Source organism: Onthophagus taurus, chromosome 7, assembly GCF_036711975.1.
Source record: "Onthophagus taurus isolate NC chromosome 7, IU_Otau_3.0, whole genome shotgun sequence".
Taxonomy (NCBI): domain Eukaryota; kingdom Metazoa; phylum Arthropoda; class Insecta; order Coleoptera; family Scarabaeidae; genus Onthophagus; species Onthophagus taurus.
In genome coordinates, this window is record NC_091972.1 from 28,452,087 (window position 1) to 28,475,499 (window position 23,413).

Consider the following 23,413-nt stretch of genomic DNA (forward strand, 5'->3'; position numbering starts at 1 on the left):
GTAAGTACTAATTTTTAATATAAAACTTTAAAAGAACTACAGCCGCAGTGATTAAATAAACTTTTTAAGTACCTAGAACAACAAGAACAATTTATGTGATTTTGCAAAATTAATGTTCGTGTTAAACGTAAAACACATCTAGAACAATTTGAATCGGCAAAGGTTGAGTTATTTTAGATTGTTCTATGTTTTTTAATTCTTATTGTGTAATACAAAATCGCTGACACAAGAATTACTGACTGAAACTTCGAAAAACTTTAATTTTCAAAGAGTAAAGTGCCCCTTAGAGAGTTGTTCTAGTGAAAATAATAGCTGTTCCAGATTGCGTTAGCTATAATAAGTATATATTTGTAATATGGAATTGATAATAGAAAAACTATGGTCACAGCAATCAACTAGACATTTCGGCAGCCAAACCTATTTTTAGTTATAACTTCGTAATGCTGTATCCCATAATTTTGATTTTCTAGAACAATAACTAGAACAACCCAGAACAACAAAGAAAATTTGATTTTTCCAAAAATGGGGGGCTAGTCAAAAAACCTGTTTTTTCGGTTTTCTCGTGGAGTTTTTATTTTTTCGATTTGCCGCTTTGGAACAATGTAGAACAACTCTAGACCAATCTAGAACAACAATAAAAAATTTAAAAATAAAAAAATGGGGGGTTAACTTCCCGCACTCATAAACCGGGCCTCTCAGGCCCGGCGAGATTTTAGTTACTCATAATTTTCTTAAAATAATTTCTATCGGCTTGAGCATTTAGATATGCTCTAAACACGGCTTTATTCAATACAGACTTGATTCAAAAACATTCAAGTATTTACATAAACCGGGCTTCCGAAGCCCGTGTACTACTAGTTACTATAGAACAAGTTTCAACTTGTTCATTACAGGTTGAGGGTTATTATAATTTGTCAAACACTGCTGCACGGAATTGTGCGTGTCTGTGCAAGTTAAAACGTGCATTACTGTTGTATGTATAAAAGTAGGTGTAGCTGTTTTTCATTCAGTTGGAATAGTTGTTGGATTGAGTGAACTTGTGAGATACATATGATAATGGCGTCAAAAAGGAATGTGAAAAGCGTGAAATTTGGTGACCCCGATTTGAAGAAATATTGGTTCAGTGGGCAGCTGAATGTGATGATCTGCCTTCTGAAGAAAGTGATGTGTCAGAAGCAGAAAATGATGACACAGAAGATAGAAATTTCGAATCGGTTCCTGACGAGTATTCTGGATCCAGTTCTGATCATGGTGACGATAATTCAGAGGATGATGTTGATGATGAAGCCTTCAACGAGCGGTAACACTGCTCCAAGTGGTCTGGTATGAAGTTTGGAACCTCCACCAAAAAATAAAATTCAATCACACAACATTATTCGGCGTGCGCCAGGACTAGCAAGAAAACATATGGCTGCAACACCAAAAGAAGCGTTTCAGTCATTTGTAACTCCAGTTATTGTACAAGAAATTGTGAACTGTACTAATTTAGAGGGCAAACGAGTTTATGGAGCAAAAGGAAAACCGTGGAAAGATGTAACTGTTGATGAATTTCTTGCATTCTGTGGTTTACTTATTCATGCGGGAGTTGTCACAAGCTTGAATGTTCCTGCGAGAGAATTATTTTGTGATGAATTTGCCAATCCTGTATACCGAGCCACAATGACCATATTTCGCTTTGAAGAAATACGAAGATTCGTCAGATTTGACGATAACAGAACCCGGAATGCGCGTTTGGAAACCGATAAGTTAGCAATGGTGTCCTACATTTGGGATTTATTCATTCAGCAATGCAAAACCTGCGTTATACCTGATACTAATGTAACTATTGATGAACAACTCGTTGGGTTTAGAGGTAGATGCACATTCGTTCAATATATGCCAAGTAAACCGGCAAAATATGGATTTAAAATATTTTGGATGTGTGAATCTACGTCTGGTTATGCTTTGGATGGTTTAGTTTATTTTGGTTGCCAGCCCGGAGAACCTCCACATAAAAGCCTGGGGCTTGAAGTAGTACAAACTCTTGTGCGTGGCATTCATAATTCTGGTCGCAATCTCACGATAGACAATTTCTTCACTAGTGTTCCGCTAGCAACTTATATGTTGGATAAAAATATTACTGTTGTGGGTACACTACGTGACATTCCGAAAGAAATGAAAGCCTCAAAAGATCGTGTAGTCTACTCTTCATTGTTTTGTTTTCAAAATAACGTATCCATGGTAAGTTACGCACGTAAAAAAAACAAATGCGTAATTTTACTAAGCACCATGCACCACGACGCATCTATCAATGACGACGCTAAGAGGAACCCTGAAATCATCTCTCATTATAATAAAACAAAGGGCGGTGTTGACATCATGGATCAAATGGTGTCGACATACACGTGCTAGAGGCAAAGTAAACGATGGCCCATGACATTTTTCTTCAACATCATTGATGTTGCAGCGCTCAATGCATATATAGTCTTTACGAAGGAACATCCAAACTACAACATAGGAGTGATTCACAAATGCAAAATGTTTTTGAAAGATTTAGCGAAGGAACTAGTGATACCACATATGCAGAGAAGATCTACTAACCCTAACCTACGGCGTGCTGTCCGGGAGTGTATGAGCAGATTTATTGATATATGTGGTCCGCCAGCCGCTCACACAAGTGCAACAATTAAGAGAAAAAGATGCTCAGTATTCTAACATATGTACGTGCTGGAAACTCGGGCAGAGTCTTAAAAAACAAAATAATGGAAGTGTAGAACTGAACACGAAAAGAACTAGATATCGAGGATTTTACTACATTCACAAAATCAAGACAAAGGTACAGGAGAGACCATGTCGATAGAATGGAGGATGACAGATGCACTTAGTGTTTCTAAAAGTTTGTTTTATCAGCATCTCAAGAGGCTTAATAATTTATATATAACATAAAACACAAGACTTTGTCTTAATAAAAGAAGAAGAGAATAGAACGGATTATTTCTTGAAAAGATTTAGACTATTACATTTTATCTGAATTCTTCCATATCATATATCATTTGTGAATATTTTCGTATTAAATTAATTGCAAGCAGTCCAGTTCTTCTATCATGGGAAATTTGATAAAATTACACTGTTGGGAATAATTCACGAGCACACTCTGTACAATCTGAACGCGTGTGTCTAGTGCAATAAAATTTGGTATGGAAGTAGTACTAAAGTAGCATAACTTACTCTCACATGGAGAACGGCACAACTCTGCTGGGAGGAGAAACATCAAAAGCGAGAGTATCCCCCGTGAGCTTCGCGTACCATCGCTACACGACATGGCATGGAGTCTATAAGTCGCTATATTGTAGCGAGAGGGATGGCCAACCATGCCACTTCAACTCGCCTCCATAGCTCCTCAACGTTAGCCGAGGAAGCCGAATAACGTAGAAGTCTCTGACCAGTCATGTTCCAAACATATTCGATCGGATTCATATGCGGAAACCGAGCTAGCCATGGAAGTATTCGTATACGGTGCTCTTCCACAAAGGTCTGTACAACACGCCCGATGTGCTGTCGTACGTTGTCGTGCATGTATAGCAGACATGGGAGCCGCCAAACATAGGGAAGCACAACGGACCGTAGCACCTCATCTACGTATCATTGATCCGTCATGGTCTGCTATACACACAGCAGACGTGTACGTCCACCATGTAATCGCACCCATACCATAATGCTCGGTTGTCGGTGGATAGGGCGTTCTTGCACACACTGCTCGAGTAGACGATCATCACGGCTCCGACGAACTAAAATTCGCGCATCACCGGTGCTCAATTCGAATCTTGATTCATCGGAAAACAAAATGTCCCTCTACTCGGCAACCTACTAATGCCTAGCGTCGACCCACTAGTGACGTATGCTGCGGTGCTCGGGTGTTACTGGAATCCGCTGTATCGCACGACGCGCGCGCCAGTCCACTATCTACCAAACGCCGCCGTACAGTTCGCGTAGTGAGTGCGCCTTCCCCTGCCAGTGGCTAAACAGCTCCAAGTTGCCTTGAGGAGGACACACACGACGCTAAAGCGCTAAGCACAAGAGCGCGATCCTCGTGTGATGGGGACGCGCAGGGCCGTCCCGGCAGTGCGTAAAGGTACCTATGTCCTACCTCAGACCATTCTCACCATACCCGTTGCACTACCGATAACGACCGCTCGAGACGACGCGCAATTTCACAGAACGATACACCCTCAATGTGCATACCCACAAATATTCCTCGCTCAAACTCGCTTAAGTAACGCGATCGCCCATCCATTGCGCACAGAGTACGATAAGAATGTGGTCTCTCACACCACACTAAAAACGACCGGTATTTTCCATCCACTTCGGTCTCCATAGCGACGGAATGCTCCACTTGGAAGAGCGGCTCAGTCAAAAATGCCGCGACGGAACAACTCGAAACTCCCTGAATAAACTCGTCTACAGTAAACCTTTGTGCTCCGCAAATATTATGGATTTATCTTCACGCGTTCAGATTATATAGGGTGTGCTCGTGAATTATTTCCAACAGTGTATGTTATACAGGTATTTCTGTGACTCGAGAAAATAAAGATACTTATTTTAAAACATTTTTCATGAAATGTATCATTCTCATTCCCCTATTATTTCTCGTTATTTGACGGAATACAAAGTATCGATTTCAGAAAACAAAGATTTCTGCTAAATTGTGATTTCTACATGAAGTTTAAGTTTTTAAAGGATAAAGTGGCATAGGTTATATATAATTGCTAGATACCATTTAGATTTTCAAATCCGTGGGCAACACTTTTTCCCTTTTTTCGTTAATTTAGGAGTCTTTCAAGAATTCTGTTATTTGCGCTCTTGTGTACAGGGTGGGCAAATTTGGGTGTTATTATAGACTATCTCAGAAACTTTAAGAGATACAAAAAAAGTAGGTGCCATGTCCATCCCGCAAAGACCAAACCTCTATCTTCTTTGGTTTTAAGTTATAGCCAAAAAGTCAAATTTTCGCGATTTCAAAAAATGCTCATGTTTCGTTTATTTGTGAAATCAAAGAAAAGCGGTTAATACATTCTTAAGACACTTTTTTGAGTTATACTGCCGATGAAAAATTTGAAACGTACTTGATGATTTTTGAGATATAACATAAAGATATTTTTTTAAATACAAACTAGGTATAGTTGATTATGATGTTGCCGAAAAGAGCATATTTTTAGCTTTCCAATGATATATCATTACAATTATTATAATAATTATGGTTTAAGTCAGTTTCTCGATATTGATGACATCATTCAACTTTTGGCAGAAACATTTCCAGCACAATTAGGTCTTTTTTGTTAGAAACTACAAACACATCAATTTTTTATTTCAAGTGATATTTTTGGCAAATCCTTTTTATTTTTACGAAAAGTCCCAAGTAATGTTAAATTTTTTGCGAGAAGTTCTTTAGCTAATGAAATATTAGTAAAAAATTGTCTGTAGTAATATTTCGTCCACTATCATTCTAAAATTCTGATAACGATTTTACTACTCGTTGTCCTTTATTTTTTTTTTCAGGTTTATTCCCAACTTTTCCTAAATAAATCTCGAAATTTGCACAATAAAATAATTTGGCGTCGCAAAATAATTTGGCAATTTGACTACTACTACAGCTATTTATATTGCGTTGCCAAAATTATTTTGTGTACACTATGTGGTACCCGTTCAATTTCTTTTTCGAATTAATGAGCACCATTGTAGCTACTCAACCGAACACATCAAATATATGATGCTCCTAGAAAGATACACATACAACAATTTTTATGTGGTGAAATGAATTCTGTGGCCTCACGGACTATTGTGCTGAGTTCAGCAACTGGCATAACAAATACTAGAAATTATTAAAAAATATATTACAAGGTATGTACCTTTTTCTAGCAAGCTTTCTGTCAATTGTACGCTGTTATACCAATGATCAAGATAGAGTGCTCTGCCAAAATTTAAATATGTTTGCATTAATTCCAACAACTTTGTTAGACACGGATATCCCTTGCATTGCTTCCTTCCCGGTATATACTTTAAATTGCAGGGTGTAGAAATTTTTAGTGCCCAATTTAAAAATCTTGACACTTTTTAGGAATAGGTACTTGCTTAAATTTAAAGACTGTCACCGATAGGAGCTATTGAATTTTTGGAAATTTGGTGAAAGATGATCTCATATTCATTAATAAAAAGCACCTAAGAACATATTTCTAGCACCATAAAAGCGTTGTATGTAAATATACCTCATGGCCTCAAAGACAATACTTAAAACAAAATACAGTGGCTTGCATAAACCAAAGTATTTACCCAACCCAATGTATGTGTACCAGACACAGTACATATGGCAGTCCACCTGTTAAATGGACAATGTCCCATGAAGGAAACTAATTGCTTCTCAATTGTTCCGTACTCAGAACATTCATAAGCTTCTCTGCGATTTTTTGAAAAAATATCAGTAACGTCTCGCAGAAATGCAAGCTTATCAATTATTTTTCTCTCAGGCCTGGTCTCTAGGTTGTCGAATCATATGGAATGTAAAATATCTATAAATCTATTTCTGCTCATTGTTACGGGGTAAATATGACGGTTGAATACCTTATTCGGCTAGTTGCTAAATTAACTAATTGCATATCGCATGAAAATAATAATACTAGAGAATATATGAAAGGACAACAACATCAAACTTTGAGTTCGTATGCTATGTAAAAAATTATTGTTTTCGGGTCATTATTGACCCAGTTTTGGCCATACAAGGGTATAACTTGTATTTTTAATAAACAAACTTTACCTACTAACCATTTCTTATTAGTGAACAAAGTCAGGGATAAGACGCTGAGATATTTAAATTAACTATTCAAAGTTTTTATTCGTTGGTACAAAACCAACTTTATCCTGCATAATGGTACAAAACCAACTTTATTCTGTTATATTCGTGCAAAACCATATAGCAACTAGGTAGTATTTACCTGTCTGAACCAGCCTACTATAATCAAAATTTTGAACATTAGCGCTTACTATTTTGGAATTGAAAATTAACGCTTATCTTTCGCAAATACACCATACATGCGATTGGAAAGCTAAAAATATGCTCTTTTCAGTATCATCATAATCAAGTACAGTTTGTATTTAAAATAATACAACTTTGTGTTGTATCTCAAAAATCATCAAGTATGTTCAACATTTTTCAACGGCAGTATATTCTACTTAAAAAGTGTCTTAAGAACGTACCAACCCCATTTCTCTAATTTGAAAAATAAACGAAATATGAGCATTTTTTCCAAATCGCGAAAATTTGACTTTTTGGCTATAACTTAAAAACAAAAGAAGATAGAGGTTTGGTCTTTGCGGGATTGGATTAGTCTCGAAAAAAGAGACCGGGACATGGCACCTACTTTTTTCGTATAATTTCTGAGATAGCCTATAACACCCAAATTTGCCCACTCTGTACAGGATGGGCCAAATTGGACACTTTTAAAGGGAAACTCCTCTTTCTATAAGAGATAGAGGAAAAATGATATCGGTGTCTGAGGCTCGATTTTTATAAGAAACTTAATGGCGAAAATGGCATATCGATATCTCTTACGGTTTCAGAGAATGAATTTTTGGTAATGGCTCTTGGGAAAATGTGACGAAGCACGCAATTTTTCTTTAAATTGTATTTGGACAGATGAAGCGTATGTGAGTAAATATTTGAACATATTTAGGCAACAAATCGAACCTGTTGTTGACGATTTACCTCTAGAGCACCTGCTCACAATGTTGCTATTGTCACCAATATTTTAACCGCAGCTTTTGGTGATTGTTGGTTAAGTAATCAAGGTTCTATTCGCTGGGCGACTTGGTCGCCAGATCTAACACCTATGCATTTTTTCCTTTAGGGAAGATTGAAAGATGTTATCTATAAACAGCAAATAAATTCCCGACAGCAATTAGAAGCCGCAGTTGTAAACGCTTTTGCAACACTTATTCCCATTGAGGTTATCAACTCGGCAAAAAGGGCTAAAACAGATGCCGACTGTGTATAACACAAACCATTTTGGGAACATTTTGAACATTTTCTATAGAACTAAACCCCTGTTCTATAGATCCCTTTTGTTCCCTTGTTTTATAATAAGATAAGTTATATTAATTTAATCAGTTTTTTGTTTATGAGTTTATGTTTTAACTCATTATAAGTAACTATGTTGATACTACTTATAAATATAATCTCGTTTTTCTTTTATTTCCAAAGCCTACTTTTTCAAAATCTGCACATATACAGTAAACCCTCGATATAGCGAACGCGCAGGGAGGAAAGCAAACCGTTCGTTATAATGAGATGTTGGTATTTGCGATATAACGAACTAATTCGTTATAATGAATGATAATGGGTAGGCTCTAGGGGTAGGTAGGTTTACGTAAACATATTAGCCTCGACTGTGTAATTATTTGCATCAGAATGGACATTGTTCGTCTTAGGGATTCCTCATCTATTTTATTCAAAGAATCCATGAAATTTTCACAAAACATTCCCTACTGAATCAGCAAATCTTGAAATTGTGATGTTAATAATTACATCGTTGGATAACAGATAATATTTGTGTTACCTTTGGATTGTATAGAGAGCGGCTAAAACTTCAGCTCTTGAAGGTGCTATTATGTTAACTTCTTCTTCATCGTGTTCTTCGCCTTCTTCTTTGTCTTCGGTTTCTTGGTCTACATTCACTATTGCTAAGTCTATGTCTACTGCTTCTGTAGTCGTTATCGCACCATCAACGCTGACATAACCATTAAAACTAACCTGTATCAGTTAAACTGATAATTTTCCCATTCTACATCAGCAAATTCAGCCTATCAATGAGTAAAGCTTATAAGTAAAAAGCTACTAACGAGCTACACCACGAATCTGACAACGCTCTTATCGCATGTAAAATATTCCATTTTGGCTTTTCTTGGTTTGATTCTATTGCCAAAATTGCTGCTCTAACAAGTCGTACACGACAGCTTTTCTTCATAGCCGCAATTATGCCTTGATCAAGAGGTTGCAGTGCACTTGTTGTGTTAGTCGGAAAATAAACGACGTTAACATTGCGCAAATCAATTTCCATAACGTTATGTGCTGAACAATTGTCCATTGTTAACAACACTTTTCTGTTTAGAGCTGCCATGTTGCGGTGAAAACTAAGAAGCCATTCTCGAAATGCTACAGAAGTTACTCAGGCATTTTTCTGAGCGGTATAACGGCATGGCAAATGGGAACGATCGAATTTATTTAAACATCATGGTTTTTTGATTTCTCTACTATCCATAGTTCTAATTTTTCACTTCCGTCAGCATTGCAGCATAAAACTGCTATTATTCTTTCTTTGCTTTTAGTGCCCCCATAACAGTTTTTGAATCTAGACTGAGTAGACAAGGAAAATTTTCGTGTTCGCAATTACGATAATAGTTCGCATTAAAATCATATTCTACGGATGAAATAATAGTTCGTAGTTCATTATAATGAAATTTCGTTATAATGAAAAAAGTGCCATATAAACTGTGTTGAAGACATTTGTGGCATAATTTTGGTTCGCAATAACGACAATTTCGATATATCGGTGTTCGCTATATCTATAGAGGGTTTACTGTAAGTTTTAAAGTTGTATATTTTAAAGAAGACTTGAACGAAATATCAAGTGTGCTACATTTTTAGGAAGGAAATTTTATGCTCTCGTCGAATTAGCAAAAATATATAGGTGTTCCATTTAAAAAAATCATTTTTATGTCAATAACTGCTAAAATATTGCTTTGAGGGAAAGCTAACTTATTCCATCGAATTCTACCTAAAAAATTGCTTTGGAAATGTTTTCACAGAAAGGAAGATTTATCAATAAAAAAAAAAGTTATGACGACTTTTCGAAAATGCACTTTTTCGAAAAACACCCTGTATCTCGGAAACTGTAATAGATATCGATATCCGGTTTTCGCCATTAAGTTTCTTATAAAAATCGACCCTCAGACACTGATATCATTTTTCGTGTATCTCTTATAGAAATAGGAGTTGCCTTTTAAAAGTGTCCAATTTGACCCACCTGTACATATTATAATAATTGTTGTTACATACATATATCATTTCCAGTACAAAATAATTTCTCTATCGTAACATTTAAATCTTATTTTATTTATTTTGTATTGAGAAACTTTTCGTTATACTTAAATAAATATACACACTTAATGTCAATATTAAAAATTAGCAACGTTAAAAACAATTTAATTACTTTTTTGATTAATTTCTATCGACTTTTGCAATTAATTTTAAATAAGTAAAGTTTGTTTATCGTGTATCTTCAAAATAAATGTAAAATTATGTAAATAGTTTTTTTATTTATGTAATCCTAAGTAACATTTAACATAACGACTATGTATTTTTCTTGTTTTTCTTATCGAACACCGTTTTTTTCCCTACATACGCAATACTAAATATAAATAAATCGTAAATAATCAATACAAAATTAAAAAAATATTCCTATTTGATTTACGTCATTTTGAAAAAGTATTTAAATGGAATAAAGTTTTGCGCTGAGAATTCACCTTAAGGTTTTCAAACGCTCAATACTTCCTGCACAAATTAGTCACGCATTTTAGGAGCGGGGATCCAATTTTGTTTATAAAAGCCTATGTTGAAGCGGTTTTCAAACAAGTTTTAAAATTGTGGCGGCATATGAACAATTTTAAACAAACGATTGAGTGCACGCGATAGTTTTGATTGAATTGAATGAACATGGGTAGGATGCTCGACGATTTCGAAGACATTTTGATACCGAGGCGTACAGAAATAAGTAATTGGGTATGGGCCTTGAGACATTTAAATCCTGTATTGCCATGTGCAGAAAATAAAATATATACTCCGGAAAAAATAAAATTAGAAGTATTACGAAGTCACAAAATCGTCACTTTAATTGACAGGGTAACCTTAAAAAAGTATTGATTTATTTTTGAGAATTAAAAAAATAAACTTGATTTTTTTTTTGGTTTTAGGAGTCTCAAAATGATTTTTCAAAGGAACATATTATCAATAAAATTCTAGACATTTTAAACGAAATTGGATATTGTAGAAGTGTGTTGACTTTGAGAATTTTAGCTTTCTTTTTGGCTCAAATCACCACAAGAATATGTCAAGGAATTTATGTGAACAAACATGCTGTTGACAAAGTAATTTTAATTTTATCTGTTTTTATCTGATAACATTTTCTTTGTTTAAAGTAATAGGCATTATATTGTTGTTTTAGCTAAAGACTCGAATGGGAAATATTCGGATTATGTATGTTCCTAGTCACCGGAGCTATGCTGATTTTATTTTAATGTCTTATGTTCTATATCATTATGATATTGATATCCCTGCTATTGCTGCTGGAATGGGTAAGAGACTATTGATATTTACCTGATTGTTTCACCATCTCCTAGCTCTTTTTCTACTTCTACCATTTTTACACTGACAATTTACACAACTTGAATTTTCACTCTTAATATGTCATAAATTTGGGTTATTTGGATTATAGTCATGTTGTCAATTCTAAAAAAAACATTTCTAAAATCTCGTTTTAAAGTAATGAATCATCATACAGAGATATGATACTAATGTACTTATGACCAACTGCTCAATTAATATGCGTTTGTAAGAAAAATACGTTTTTAAAATGCAATAAGTAGTATAGTTAATAAGTACTTTTATTATAAGGAAATTACATAGAATATACAATGTCAGTGATTTTAGCTGTCATGGCAGATATCTTGATAATATTGGGAAATGACAACAATTTATACAAGGAAAATTATTCCATACTTAATATTCTATTTTGGAAATATCTATATGTTAATTATGGGAATGCAGATACCAACATAGATTTTTCTATTAATGTTTGGCTTGGTATATTAGTTGATTTTATACATAGTAGTATAATATACAAGATGAGTTATTGGTATCCCGCCCGTCGATAGTTATTAAATCCTTTGAGATAGAAAAAAATGTTTTAAACAAAAGTTGTTTAACTCACCACTTTCTACACTGTACAGTGTGTTAATTAATTATCGTACCCGACGTCATCATGGAAAGTATGCAACCAATATCACAGTATTGGTATTGCAACGCGACGAAAGTTCCGAAAAACGATGGCGACAATACATTAACTTTAAAAGCCGTTTAAAAAATATTTAGATATATTTTAATAATTAAAAATTATTTTAATCTTAAAATAGAATTATTATTTATTTAAAATAATTTTTAGCGTATACAGGCTGTTTCATAATATATGCGCAGGATTTCAGGATGTGATACCTTGTCCAAAAATTTGAAAAAAAGTTTCTATCAACTTACCCTCTAACTCTAAAATGCACCATTTTCGAGATACAGGGTGTTGTAATTTAATAAAAAAACCTTTTTTTGCGAATATCTCCGGAACCGTTTATCGTACAGAAAACAGCGTTTGTAAGCATTTTCTACTCGTTTCTACTCGGTTACGTTTAGTAGTTCAGAAGGGTAGGTTGAAAGTACAAACAGCATCAAAACGTGCTCTATTATGAGTTAAACATATTCCCCAAATTTCATTTACCCAGCGTTTATGGTTTTCGAGAAAAAAAAATTAAACCAAAATTTTCCGCCATTTTTGGAGGGGTGTAGCTCCTTAGGGGAGCCGAAGTCGCCCATAGTTCATATATGAAAGTACCCTTAAAATTCACTAAAGAATCACCCCTTGAAGTTTGTTGCAGTCATTCAGATACACCTGTATACTTATATACTATAATATATACAGGTGTCTCACGTAACTGGTTCGTTAAAACTTTTTAAAGTTTCACTATTCATAGAGTTTTGAAATTTTGGTAGCGTAGGTTGTACAGGTTGGTTCAAATTCGGTGTCCGAATAGGCTAACTCGAAAACTATAAGAGTTAGAAGAAAAGTAGCTTACATGTCATGATCTCGTTTTTCGAGAAACTGCTAATGCCGAAAACCTCATAGCGCTATCATCTTTTGTTTTTCCGCTAGAGGCCAAAATTGAAAATATCGTAAAACCAGCAAGTGCAATTATCTTGGTTATTATTATAGGTGGAGTATTATAACTAAGACATTATATGGACACTTTTTTACAGAGAATTTGATGACGTAGTCAAAAAAATTTTGTTGGTTTTAGATTTTGAGATATTATCATAATTTTCGTTTTTTTAAATGGAAACAACCACTGATTATTCGCTTATTAAATTCGTTATTTTTTCTGATTACAAAAATATAGGGTTTGACAGGTCTATTTCTTATTGTTTTAGAATAAAGCTAAAAATAAACTTTTCTTTTAGTGTTGTCGAAGAAATTAAATTTACAGTTTCCTGTAAATTACGGTACTATAACTAAAAATTAAAAAAACATTTCTGATATTTGAAACAAATATGTATTTGTTGAACTATTTAATTTATATACGTTTTACACATAAGTTGGAATAGATTGCGTTATTTCACATTTTTTATTAATATTTAATATTATTATTAAATGACTTAATAAATTATTGATAGATGGCGCTCATATGTTTTTTTTTTAAGTCTCTAGATTTACAAAGTACCGCGGTTCATGAAGCCTGTTTTCGAGCCAAAATGGCGGTTTGACAGCTTGTCACTGCATCTCACCATTTATTTACAAAAATATTTCCGTGTTGTTGCCTTTGGAGTTGCAAAAATGGCAGTAAGAAGGACTTTCGAGTACCACGATAAAAAAAGAAAGGAAATTTGGCGTAATGTTTTGGTTTGTAGTTTTAAATTTCGCGCTTGACTTTCGAGCCAAAATGGCGGCAAACCGCGGTACTTTGTAAATCTAGGGACTTTATTTTTTTTGAATTCAAATATACATAGCTACATTTGTTTGTATTCAAAAATTTTCTGAAGTGTCACTTTAAAAATCCTGTTTTTAAGATGAATTGCGAAAATTTTGAAAAGTTTGACTTGTTAGAATGTTACATATAAAAAAATTATTTGTTTTTAAATACCAGAAGTTATTTTCTTATTTAATCGTTAACTTTTTAGATTTTACCTACCGCCCCGTAACTTACAGGAAACTGTAAATTTAATTTCCTCGACGACACTAGATGGAAATTTTATAAAAAAAGTTTATTTTTAGCTTTATTCTAAAACAATAAGAAATAGACCTGTCGAACCCTATATTTTTGTAATCAGAAAAAAATAACGAATTTAATAAGCGAATAATCAGTGGTTGTTTCCATTTTAAAAAATGAAAATTGTCATGATATCTCAAAATCTAAAACCGAAAAAATTCTTTTGACTACGTCATCAAATTCTCTGTAAAAAAGTGTCCATATAATGTCTTAGTACTATAACTCCACCTAGAATAATAACGAAGATAATTGCACTTGCTGGTTTTGCGATATTTTCAATTTTGGCCTCTAAGGAGTCTAAGGGAAAAATAAAAGACGATAGCGCTATGAGGTTTTCGGCATTATAGTTTCCGAGTTAGCCTATTCGGACAGAGAATTTGAACCACCCTGTACATACAAAAATATATTGACTATTAAAAAACAATTAAAGACAATTAAAAGGTGTTATAAAAAATGTAACATTCCATTTAAAATAACGAGGTTATGGTCTACTTCCGATAGACCGGAAGTGGCAGCCACCTTGAAAATATTATTTAAATCGAAAGTTCCGAATGAACAACCCATGCTACGAAAATTTCAATACTGTACAAATAGTGGACCCTAAAAACTTTTTGTCTTACTTGAAGCAGTACTTCTTCTAGAAATTGTCGATAATCTGCACCTTTTAATCTGTTCGGTAAAAAATGTGGGCCTATCAAATGATCACCTACGATAGCAGCCCAAACATTTACGGAACATTATTGCTGATGATGGCCTTCTGCAATTTCATGTGGATTTTCTTCTGCACATATGTGGTTATTGTGAAAATTGAAAATACCATCCTTCGAGAAGGATGCTTCATCAGTAAACAGAACTTCAGCTCCAAACTCAGGATTTGGAGCTATTTTGTCTTGCATCCATGTATAAAAAGTAAATCTTGGCGGAAAATCTCTTGGCAATAAGGCTTGTGCTTTTTGAATAAGGTAGGGATACAAAAGTATAGGTTTAAGTTGTAAGCAATTTTTCTGGTACTTGTGGTCGGATTTTCATCAATTTCGTTGCGGACAGCCTCTTCTACTTGGGGATTTACAACTTCCATAGGCCGCCCATTATCAGCAGTATTCCTTTTAAAACTTCCTTTTTCCCATAGTCGTTGGTGAATGCGTAGAAACAAGTTATAATGTGGTACAGGACGATCAGGATGTCTTTCTTGATACAACCGCCTTGCTTCTGCCGAATTACCGCACGCCATTCCGTAAAGGGATTTCGCACATTTCAGCGTTTGTGTAATTCATTTTTAATTTTGTAATATAAGTTTACTTTTTGCAGGTACAAACTAATTGTTATTTTGACAGGAGGTAGCTTTTGTTATAAAATTTAAAGCCTACTTGTTAAAAATAAATTATACAACCTTTACGGTTTGGAGAATTTTGAAAAGACAACTTTTGTATAATTTTTTCATTTTTCTTAATTTGCATTTTATTTAATTGTAAAATAAAATTTTTATTTCAAAAAATGACCATGTTTTTCAACATAAAAGTTGATTTTCCTAGAAAACGGTCAACTTTGGAGCTCATGACCTACAGTATCTTTTTTGTGTAGAAAACATTGACGGTTCAAATGGGCGTCTTAAAACCGTACTTTTTCCAGTAGCGTAGAAGTTGGGTAGAAAAACAACCATTACCCCAATTAAAAATCTTCACCAATCATGACTTTGAAAAAAAATTTTTTTGCACAAAACTTAGCTTATTATAAGTAGAAAATGCTTACAAACGCTGTTTTCTGTACGATAATCGGTTCCGGAGATATTCGTAAAAAACGATTTTTTTTATTAAATTTCAACACCCTGTATCTCGAAAATGGTGCATTTTATAGGGCAAGTTGATAGTAACTTTTTTTCAAATTTTTGGACGAGCTATCACATCCTGAAGTTCTGCGCATATATTATGAAACACCCTGTAGATTGAAATTACTATTGAAAGAAGGGTTATTTATTTATTAAAAAAAATTATAATTATTACAATAGAAAAAAGGTAATTTATAGCATGTGTTGAAAATGCTGTTCATTGTTTTCTAAAGAAACATTTATTCTTCTCCGTAAATTACCAAAGACTCGCTGTAACTCTTCTACAGTTATATTATTAATTTCCTCTCGAATTGCTGCTTCTAAATGCTGCAGATTCTGAGGTCCATTTTCATAAACTTTATTTCTTAAATTTCCAAACAAGTAGAAATCAAGCGGAGTTAGATCTGGTGACCGCGGTGGCCATAGATTTGTGCTTATGGTTCTATCCCCAAAGTACTCCGATAAATGTGGTACTCCTGTATGTTATCTATCGCCGTGCGGGGTGGTGCCAAGGTCCGTTGAGTATTTATGTTAATAATTATTTAAAAATTAAACAAGTGTTATTAAACTGAAGAAATAAAGAGTTTGTGTTGGTTTACGTATATAAATGAAAACAGAAATGACAATTCTTCCAATGACGTCACAAGGCCTTTGTGGAGGGGATACGTTCATAACAACAGCGTTCATAGGGAGTTGGATAACCTTATACAGTATGCTTAATCAACGGACCTTGGGGTGGTACATTATCTTGTTGGAAATATCCGTCCTGTAGCTCGTCATCGTAGAGTTGTTCTATAAAATTGCTCAAAATTTCTCGGTATCGAAATTTAATAGAATCATAGAAAAAGATTGGTCCAATAATTCGTCATCTTGGCATTGCGACCCATATGCCAACCTTTATTGGATGAAGATCCGTTTCCATAAATTGATTGGGGTTTTCGGTGGGTCAGGTTCTGTAGTTTTGGGAGTTGACATATCCCGATCACTAAGTCGAGCTATATCTCGACCACCAAGGACTTATTATGATTAGGCTTCTACGCAACTTTTTCGTGCATACAAACATCACGTGATCCCCACTCTCAGACCCCTTGCTCCGTAAAACAGCTGAGATCTCAGTTATTTGACAATATTGAAGTACCTACACATCTGGATAAGTTGTCATGTGTTAATATTTTGTTTCAATTACTGAATGTCCATTCTAATGTATTTGTCTTGTCTTTTAAAACATGAGTTCGTCACGAAGAAAGTGTAAATATAGTAGTGATTTATTTTGTTATATTTGCGGTATTTATATAACAAAAAACAAAATAGAAATATCACAGACTTTGTCGAAGAAACTTATGCTGAATATTTCGGTTTTAAAATGAACAAACTAGATAAATCATGGGTTCCTCATAAAGTTTGTAGTCCTGTCTTGAGTCTTTACGGTTGTGGAAAAAAGAAAAACGTTCTGGATTAGACTTTGGTATTCATATGATCTGGAGTTAGCCTAAGAATCATTTCAGTGATTGTTACTTTTGCGTAGTAGATGCTAAACCTTTAGCTAAACGAAATCAAACATGGAGTTATCCAGACTTACAGTCTACAAAATGTCGTGTTCTACACACTGAAAATCTCCCTCGGCCCATGTACGTTTCAAAAGTAATTCACATGCCCTCAGAAACAATGATGTTACCAAATTCACAGAAATCGAGACAGTCTACCAGTGGTAGTGAATGGGAGGGTGAAACATCTACGCCGAAGTTATTTTCTCAAAATGAACTCAGTGATTTAATACGTGATCTCAATTTATCAAAGCAAGGATCAGAACTGTTAGCCGCAAGATTGAAAGAAAAAATTTATTGGCTCCAACAGTAACAATTACAACATACAGAACGCGAAATGAAGGACATTGATGATGATATCGCGAAGCTGCTTCTAGACATGGGTTTAAAAGAATACAAACCTACTGAGTGGAGTCCTTTTATTGACAGTTGTAAAAGAAGTTTTACACGCGTCTTACTGCACAATGGAAATAAATTTGCATCGATTCCAATTGCCCATTTAACAAAACTCAAAGAAGAATATGAAAATGTAAAATTAGGTTTAGGCATCAATGGCCGATCTGTGTGGATTTGAAAATGGTTAATTTTTTTCTTGGTCAACAAAGTGGATACACGAACTACCCTTGCTTCATTTGTATGTGGGAAAATGAGCAAAGCAACTTCATTGGGAACAAAATGTTTGGCCTGTAAGAAATTCTTTAACTGTCGGTAGCCAATGTAATAATAAAGCCGTTGGTGAGCAGAGACAAAATCATACTTCCACCATTACATATTAAGTTAGGAGTGATAAAGCAATTTGTAAAAGCGTTGGACAAGGAAGGAGATTGTTTTAATTACATTTGTAGAAAATTTCCGAAGCTTAGTATGGAATAGTTGAAAGGTGGAATGGTTCTCAAATACGGCAATTGATGAAAGACACAGATTTTATTAAAGTTATGACTGTTCCGGAAAGTAAAGCTTGGAAATGTTTTGTGTTGGTAGTCGAAAATTACCTAGGTAACCATAAAGCACCAAATTATGAAGAAATTGTACAAAATATGCTGACAAACTTTCAGGCCTGGCCCCTCGCACACCAACGCTACGCGACCGCGACTCTATTTTATTAGAAGCGACCACGCGGCAACCGATCACTTAGGAGCTCGCACACCAACGCTACGCGACTTCAACGATACTGTAATAAAATGACTCGAAATCGATACAAATAATTAGTAATGTAATCAGAAACTTCTAGAAACTTGACGCTGAAATTGTAGTGTTTTTCGGTAGAATCAGAATAATCATGATCAACGTCATATTCTTCTAGTTCTTCCGAAGTGTCAGTATCGTACAGAAAATTCTTCAAAAGTACCTGACAAATAATTGTCAGAACTATAATATAGATGCTCCACATTAAGTATTGCTAAGCCACTTGTAATTGCCATTTCCACGTCGGTATTGGTGATCAACAATACTAGTACTAGTATTATTATTTGTGCATATGTCTCTCTTTGGAGTTTCGGATTTTAGTTTCAGGTTATGGGCAATATAAACTATTTTAGCTGCTCTTTGGTTTAATAATGTATTTTGCTTAGACATACAGTGCTAGCGTAAAGTAACCCCCCCCCTGTTTAACTTCTGAACAGATTGAGATATCAATATGAACAAAAAAACGTCAGTTTCTATATTTTATCAGCACAAATATTTTCTTATGGAAAATTTTGGTATCACTTTTAGTTTTTCCGGAAAATGGAACAGCTTTGTTTTTTTAAATGGAACACCCAGAATATTATGGTATCTTTCGAAAGAATAAAACAATACGAATTCAACGATACCTCACAATCAAATATCGGTTTATTAGTTTTTTACATAAAAATTAAACAAAATGCGGAATTTCGCCGGAAAAACCAACGTATCTTCGTTGACTACCTGTCGAGATACAATGGGCCAGATAAATGGTGGACGGTCAGTTAAAGGTCGGTCTACGCTCGGATTAAGCAGGGTTAAAATCAGCAATTCTTTTAGAATGTTTTTATGAAACAATGTAAGAAAAGGTTAAAAAGAAAGTTCTTCTTAAAACTTCTAAGAAAAAATAGTCATAACAACAATTTTAAAGTTTGTAGGTACTTTGAAATTTTGTATTTAAGGCAGCATGCAAATATTTTCCTTCATTTCTATCTTTGAATTCTACCCGACCAAGTATAACCAAAGAAAGGCGAGATCAAAATGGCTAGAAGGAGTTTAGAGCACAATATCGAAGCAATTTTAATATTCGCTCGTGCTGACAGAAATCTACATGAAACAGGGCGACAATTTAAGGAACGATTTCCTGAACATCCAATTAGTCGAAAATATTTAAGAGAGCTTGTGAATAAGTTTTTGGAAACTGGAAGCGTCGAAGACCGCAAAAGAACTGGTCGTCAGATATTAACAGAAGTATTTAATATGCCCATGATGTCGTCTGCTGCTATCGCATCAACGTGTGATGTGTTAAATATTTCCGCGTCGTTGTTGGAAGACGTGGAAATACTTAAAGAAGAATAAATATCATCCATTTTAAATAAAAATGCTTCATGAATTAACAGAAGATGACCCTGATATAGAAGAACAGAATTTTGTGAGCTAATGACAAATATGGTTGAACGAAATCGATTATACTTGAAACATATTTGTTTCAGTGATGAATGTACTTTCTTTTTGGGTGGAAAATTGCATCGGCGTGATGTTAATCCACATGAATATCGTGACGTTATCACTCAATTTCATTAGAAAGTAAATGTTTTTTTTTCAAGACTTTTGCAAATTGTACAACAGAATTCTGACGATTTTGAAATGGAACTAGTGTTTCATCAAGACGGAGCACCTCCACATTATGCGCCAATGGTACGAAATTATCTTGATAAAAATTTTAATGGACAACAAGATCACCAGATCTGACACCTTTAGATTTCTTTTTATGGGGTTATTTAAAATCCAAGGTATATGAAATTCCGTTGGGTAGTATTGAGGATTTAAAACAAAAATTATTGACGTCTGCCAAAATATTGATCACATGTTAAGCCGTGTGAGAGAGGAAACACTACAAAGATGGTACCACTGCCTAGAAGTTCAAGGTAATCATATCGAACAATTTACTTAATATTTGATTCTTAATAAATAAAAAATTCTTTTATTATTCAATAACAACACTAAGCAAATTTTTCAACCGTTACCTATACTAGCAAAATCTTTAATAAGAAAATTTCATTTCTTATATTGACTTTTTTTTTATAAATATTTTTTGATAAAATATTATTAATTCATAAATTTAATATACTTCCAAACAACTTTTATTTCATTTCTAAAAAAAATAAGTAATTGAACTTGCAATTTTAAATCCGTCTTAGCTCGAGCGTATACCGACCGTCCACCATTTACCTGGCCGATTGCATTTTGACAGGTAGTCGACGAAGATACGTTGGTTTTTCCGGCAAAATTCCGCATTTTGTTTAATTTTTATGCGAAAAACTAATAAACCGATATTTGATTGTGAGGTACCGTTGGATTCGTTTTGTTTTCATCTTTCGGAAGATACCATAATATACTGGGTGTTCCATTTAAAAAAACAAAGTTGATCTATTTTCCGGAAAAACTAAAAGTGATGGCAAAATTTTCCATAAGAAAATATTTGTGCTGATAAAATATAGAAACTGACGTTTTTTTGTTCATAGTGATATCTCAATTTGTTCGGAAGTTAAACAGGGGGGGGTTACTTTACGCTAGCACTGTATGCGATTTCCCATAAGTGCTTAACTTATTATGCGTAACTTCTTTTGCATGCCGCTGTTGTGGCAGTCTACTATGCAGTGGTTGAGATCTCTAATGAAGTTTCCAACAAAAACTACTTAGCAAACAACCCGTCCTTTGCCTGAAAATTTGCATGATCAGTTAACACCAGCTTTTCATCCACATCAGCTCTAGCTGTAGTTTACTTTGTCGTGCGTTTTAGTTCTGAGTTCTGTGGAGTTCGTATGCTACTAATGGTACTACACTTGTCCTTTTTTGTCCTTTATATTACTGTGTACTCAATCTTTTCTCTTCCTGATCTCTTTATTGTTTTTCTTTTATTTAATAGTTTACGTATATCGCATGGTAAATTTGACCTCTGTTTTTCTTTTTTTGTATCTTTTTGAATATCCTCTGTAACCTTTGTTATTGCCTTAGTTATTATATGTTTTTGGTTTTCTATGTTAGGGTTAGCTTGAATTTCCTCCAAACTTAATTCTCATTTTATTCGGTCTTCAAAGTTTTCTCTTTTTAATTCATTAGTAGATTTGTAACTTATCATTGTCTCTACGCACGGTATCTGTCGTTTCGTGTTTTTCTGTACTGTCATCTTTATCGCTCTGAGATCACTACCGATATCTATTTTCTGTTCAATTTCTACGTTTTGTATGATTTCTCTCTTGTCTACTATGAAAAAATCAATTTCGTCCCTTGTTTGTCCATCCGGGCTAATCCACGTCCATTTCTTATCATTAGCTTTATTATAAAATGTATTCATTATACAGGGTATCTCACGTAACTGGTTCGTTAGAACTTTTTCAGGTTCCACTATTCGTAAAGATTTGAAATTTTGGTAGCATGGGTTGTTCATTCGGAACTTTCGATCTAAAATATTTTCAAGATGGCCGCCACTTTTGGTCTACCGGAAGTAGACCATAACTTCGCTATTTTAAACGGAATGCTATAGTTTTTATTACACCGTTTAATTGTACGTAAAAAAATAGGTTGACTTTGATAAAAGTTATTGGTACCTAGCGTTTTTCGTTTTCGAGTTATTTTGGTTTTAAGCTTTTTTTGGTAAATCTCAACATGCTCTTTAAAACTTCATATCTCAGCCAACGTTCATTCAAAAAAGATCTACGTTGGCACGATTACTCTTCAGATGTTGCCAAATAAATTGTCATTTGTTGTATCGGAGTATCTTATACAGGCTGGTCAAAAATGGAATTACTGTTTCTCCATATTCAATGGCGAGAAAGTCGAAAATTTTAAATGGAACGCCCCATATTTTTTTAGCCTATCAGGAAGAGAATTTAATTCTCTACAAATTATCTATAAACATTCTCATACCTATTTATTGTAGTTTGCCTCATATTGCGAAATTTATTAAAACATGCACGAAATCCAGGTTTTTTTATTAGAAAACTATGGATTTTTGACAGTTTTTGGTCCATGTTTGTATTATTGTTGTCATTAGTTACATTTGACGACGGGTGTAAGTCATTGAACATCATGGTAAAAAAATCATGGTATTCCAACGCCGATATTTGAAATTTATTTTGTATTGATGGCGAATGTAATAAACTTTTGGACAGGACGTGTCAAACACTTAATGAGAGATGCCTAACAAATCTAACGCCCATCACAAGGAAAAATTTCTTAGTTCTGGATATATCGAGACCAAAAGAAATCGCATATTTCCGGTCACCACTGATGAAGACAACAAAATAAATATTTTACCGTGTTTTATTGCATTTCCAAATTCAATTTTATAACAAATTTATATTATAAATTTATATTTTTATTGAAATCTAATTTTTATCATTAACTTTTTGTTTTAATAGTTTAATTTATTATTTGATCTTCTGTTTACTTTTTTGGTAAGTAAAAGCTAGTAAACTAAAAGATTATCAATCGTAGTTAATAGTACAAATAATAATAGAAATAAATTAAACAAAAAACTGTCAAAATGTCATGGCCTTCTAATAAAAATACAAACGGTTTCCTGCATGTTTTGATAAATTTAAGAATATGACAGAAACTACAATAAATAGGTATAGGAATATTTATAGATAAATTGTAGAGAATTAAATTCCCTTTCGTGTAGGCTAATAAAAAATGGAGTGTTCCATTCAAAATTTTCGACTTTCTCCCCATTGAATATGGAGAAACGGTAATTCAATTTTTGACC

General features: G+C 34.0%; 2 protein-coding genes across 2 annotated transcripts in view; one reads left to right on the forward strand and one right to left on the reverse strand.

Annotated features, from left to right (window-relative positions):
• Positions 1-11,501, reverse strand: part of LOC111420977 (protein phosphatase D3) — a 29,979-nt gene extending 18,478 nt beyond the window's left edge. Inside the window, exon 1 of the mRNA XM_023054082.2 lies at positions 11,402-11,501. Within this exon, the coding sequence (XP_022909850.1) occupies positions 11,402-11,445 (44 nt within the window). The 5' untranslated portion in view covers positions 11,446-11,501. The remainder of the gene's footprint in view (positions 1-11,401) is intronic.
• Positions 10,523-23,413, forward strand: part of LOC111420965 (dihydroxyacetone phosphate acyltransferase) — a 33,232-nt gene continuing 20,341 nt past the window's right edge. Inside the window, exons 1-3 of the mRNA XM_023054071.2 lie at positions 10,523-10,927; positions 10,999-11,172; positions 11,250-11,379. Of these exons, the coding sequence (XP_022909839.2) occupies positions 10,736-10,927; positions 10,999-11,172; positions 11,250-11,379 (496 nt within the window). The 5' untranslated portion in view covers positions 10,523-10,735. The remainder of the gene's footprint in view (positions 10,928-10,998; positions 11,173-11,249; positions 11,380-23,413) is intronic.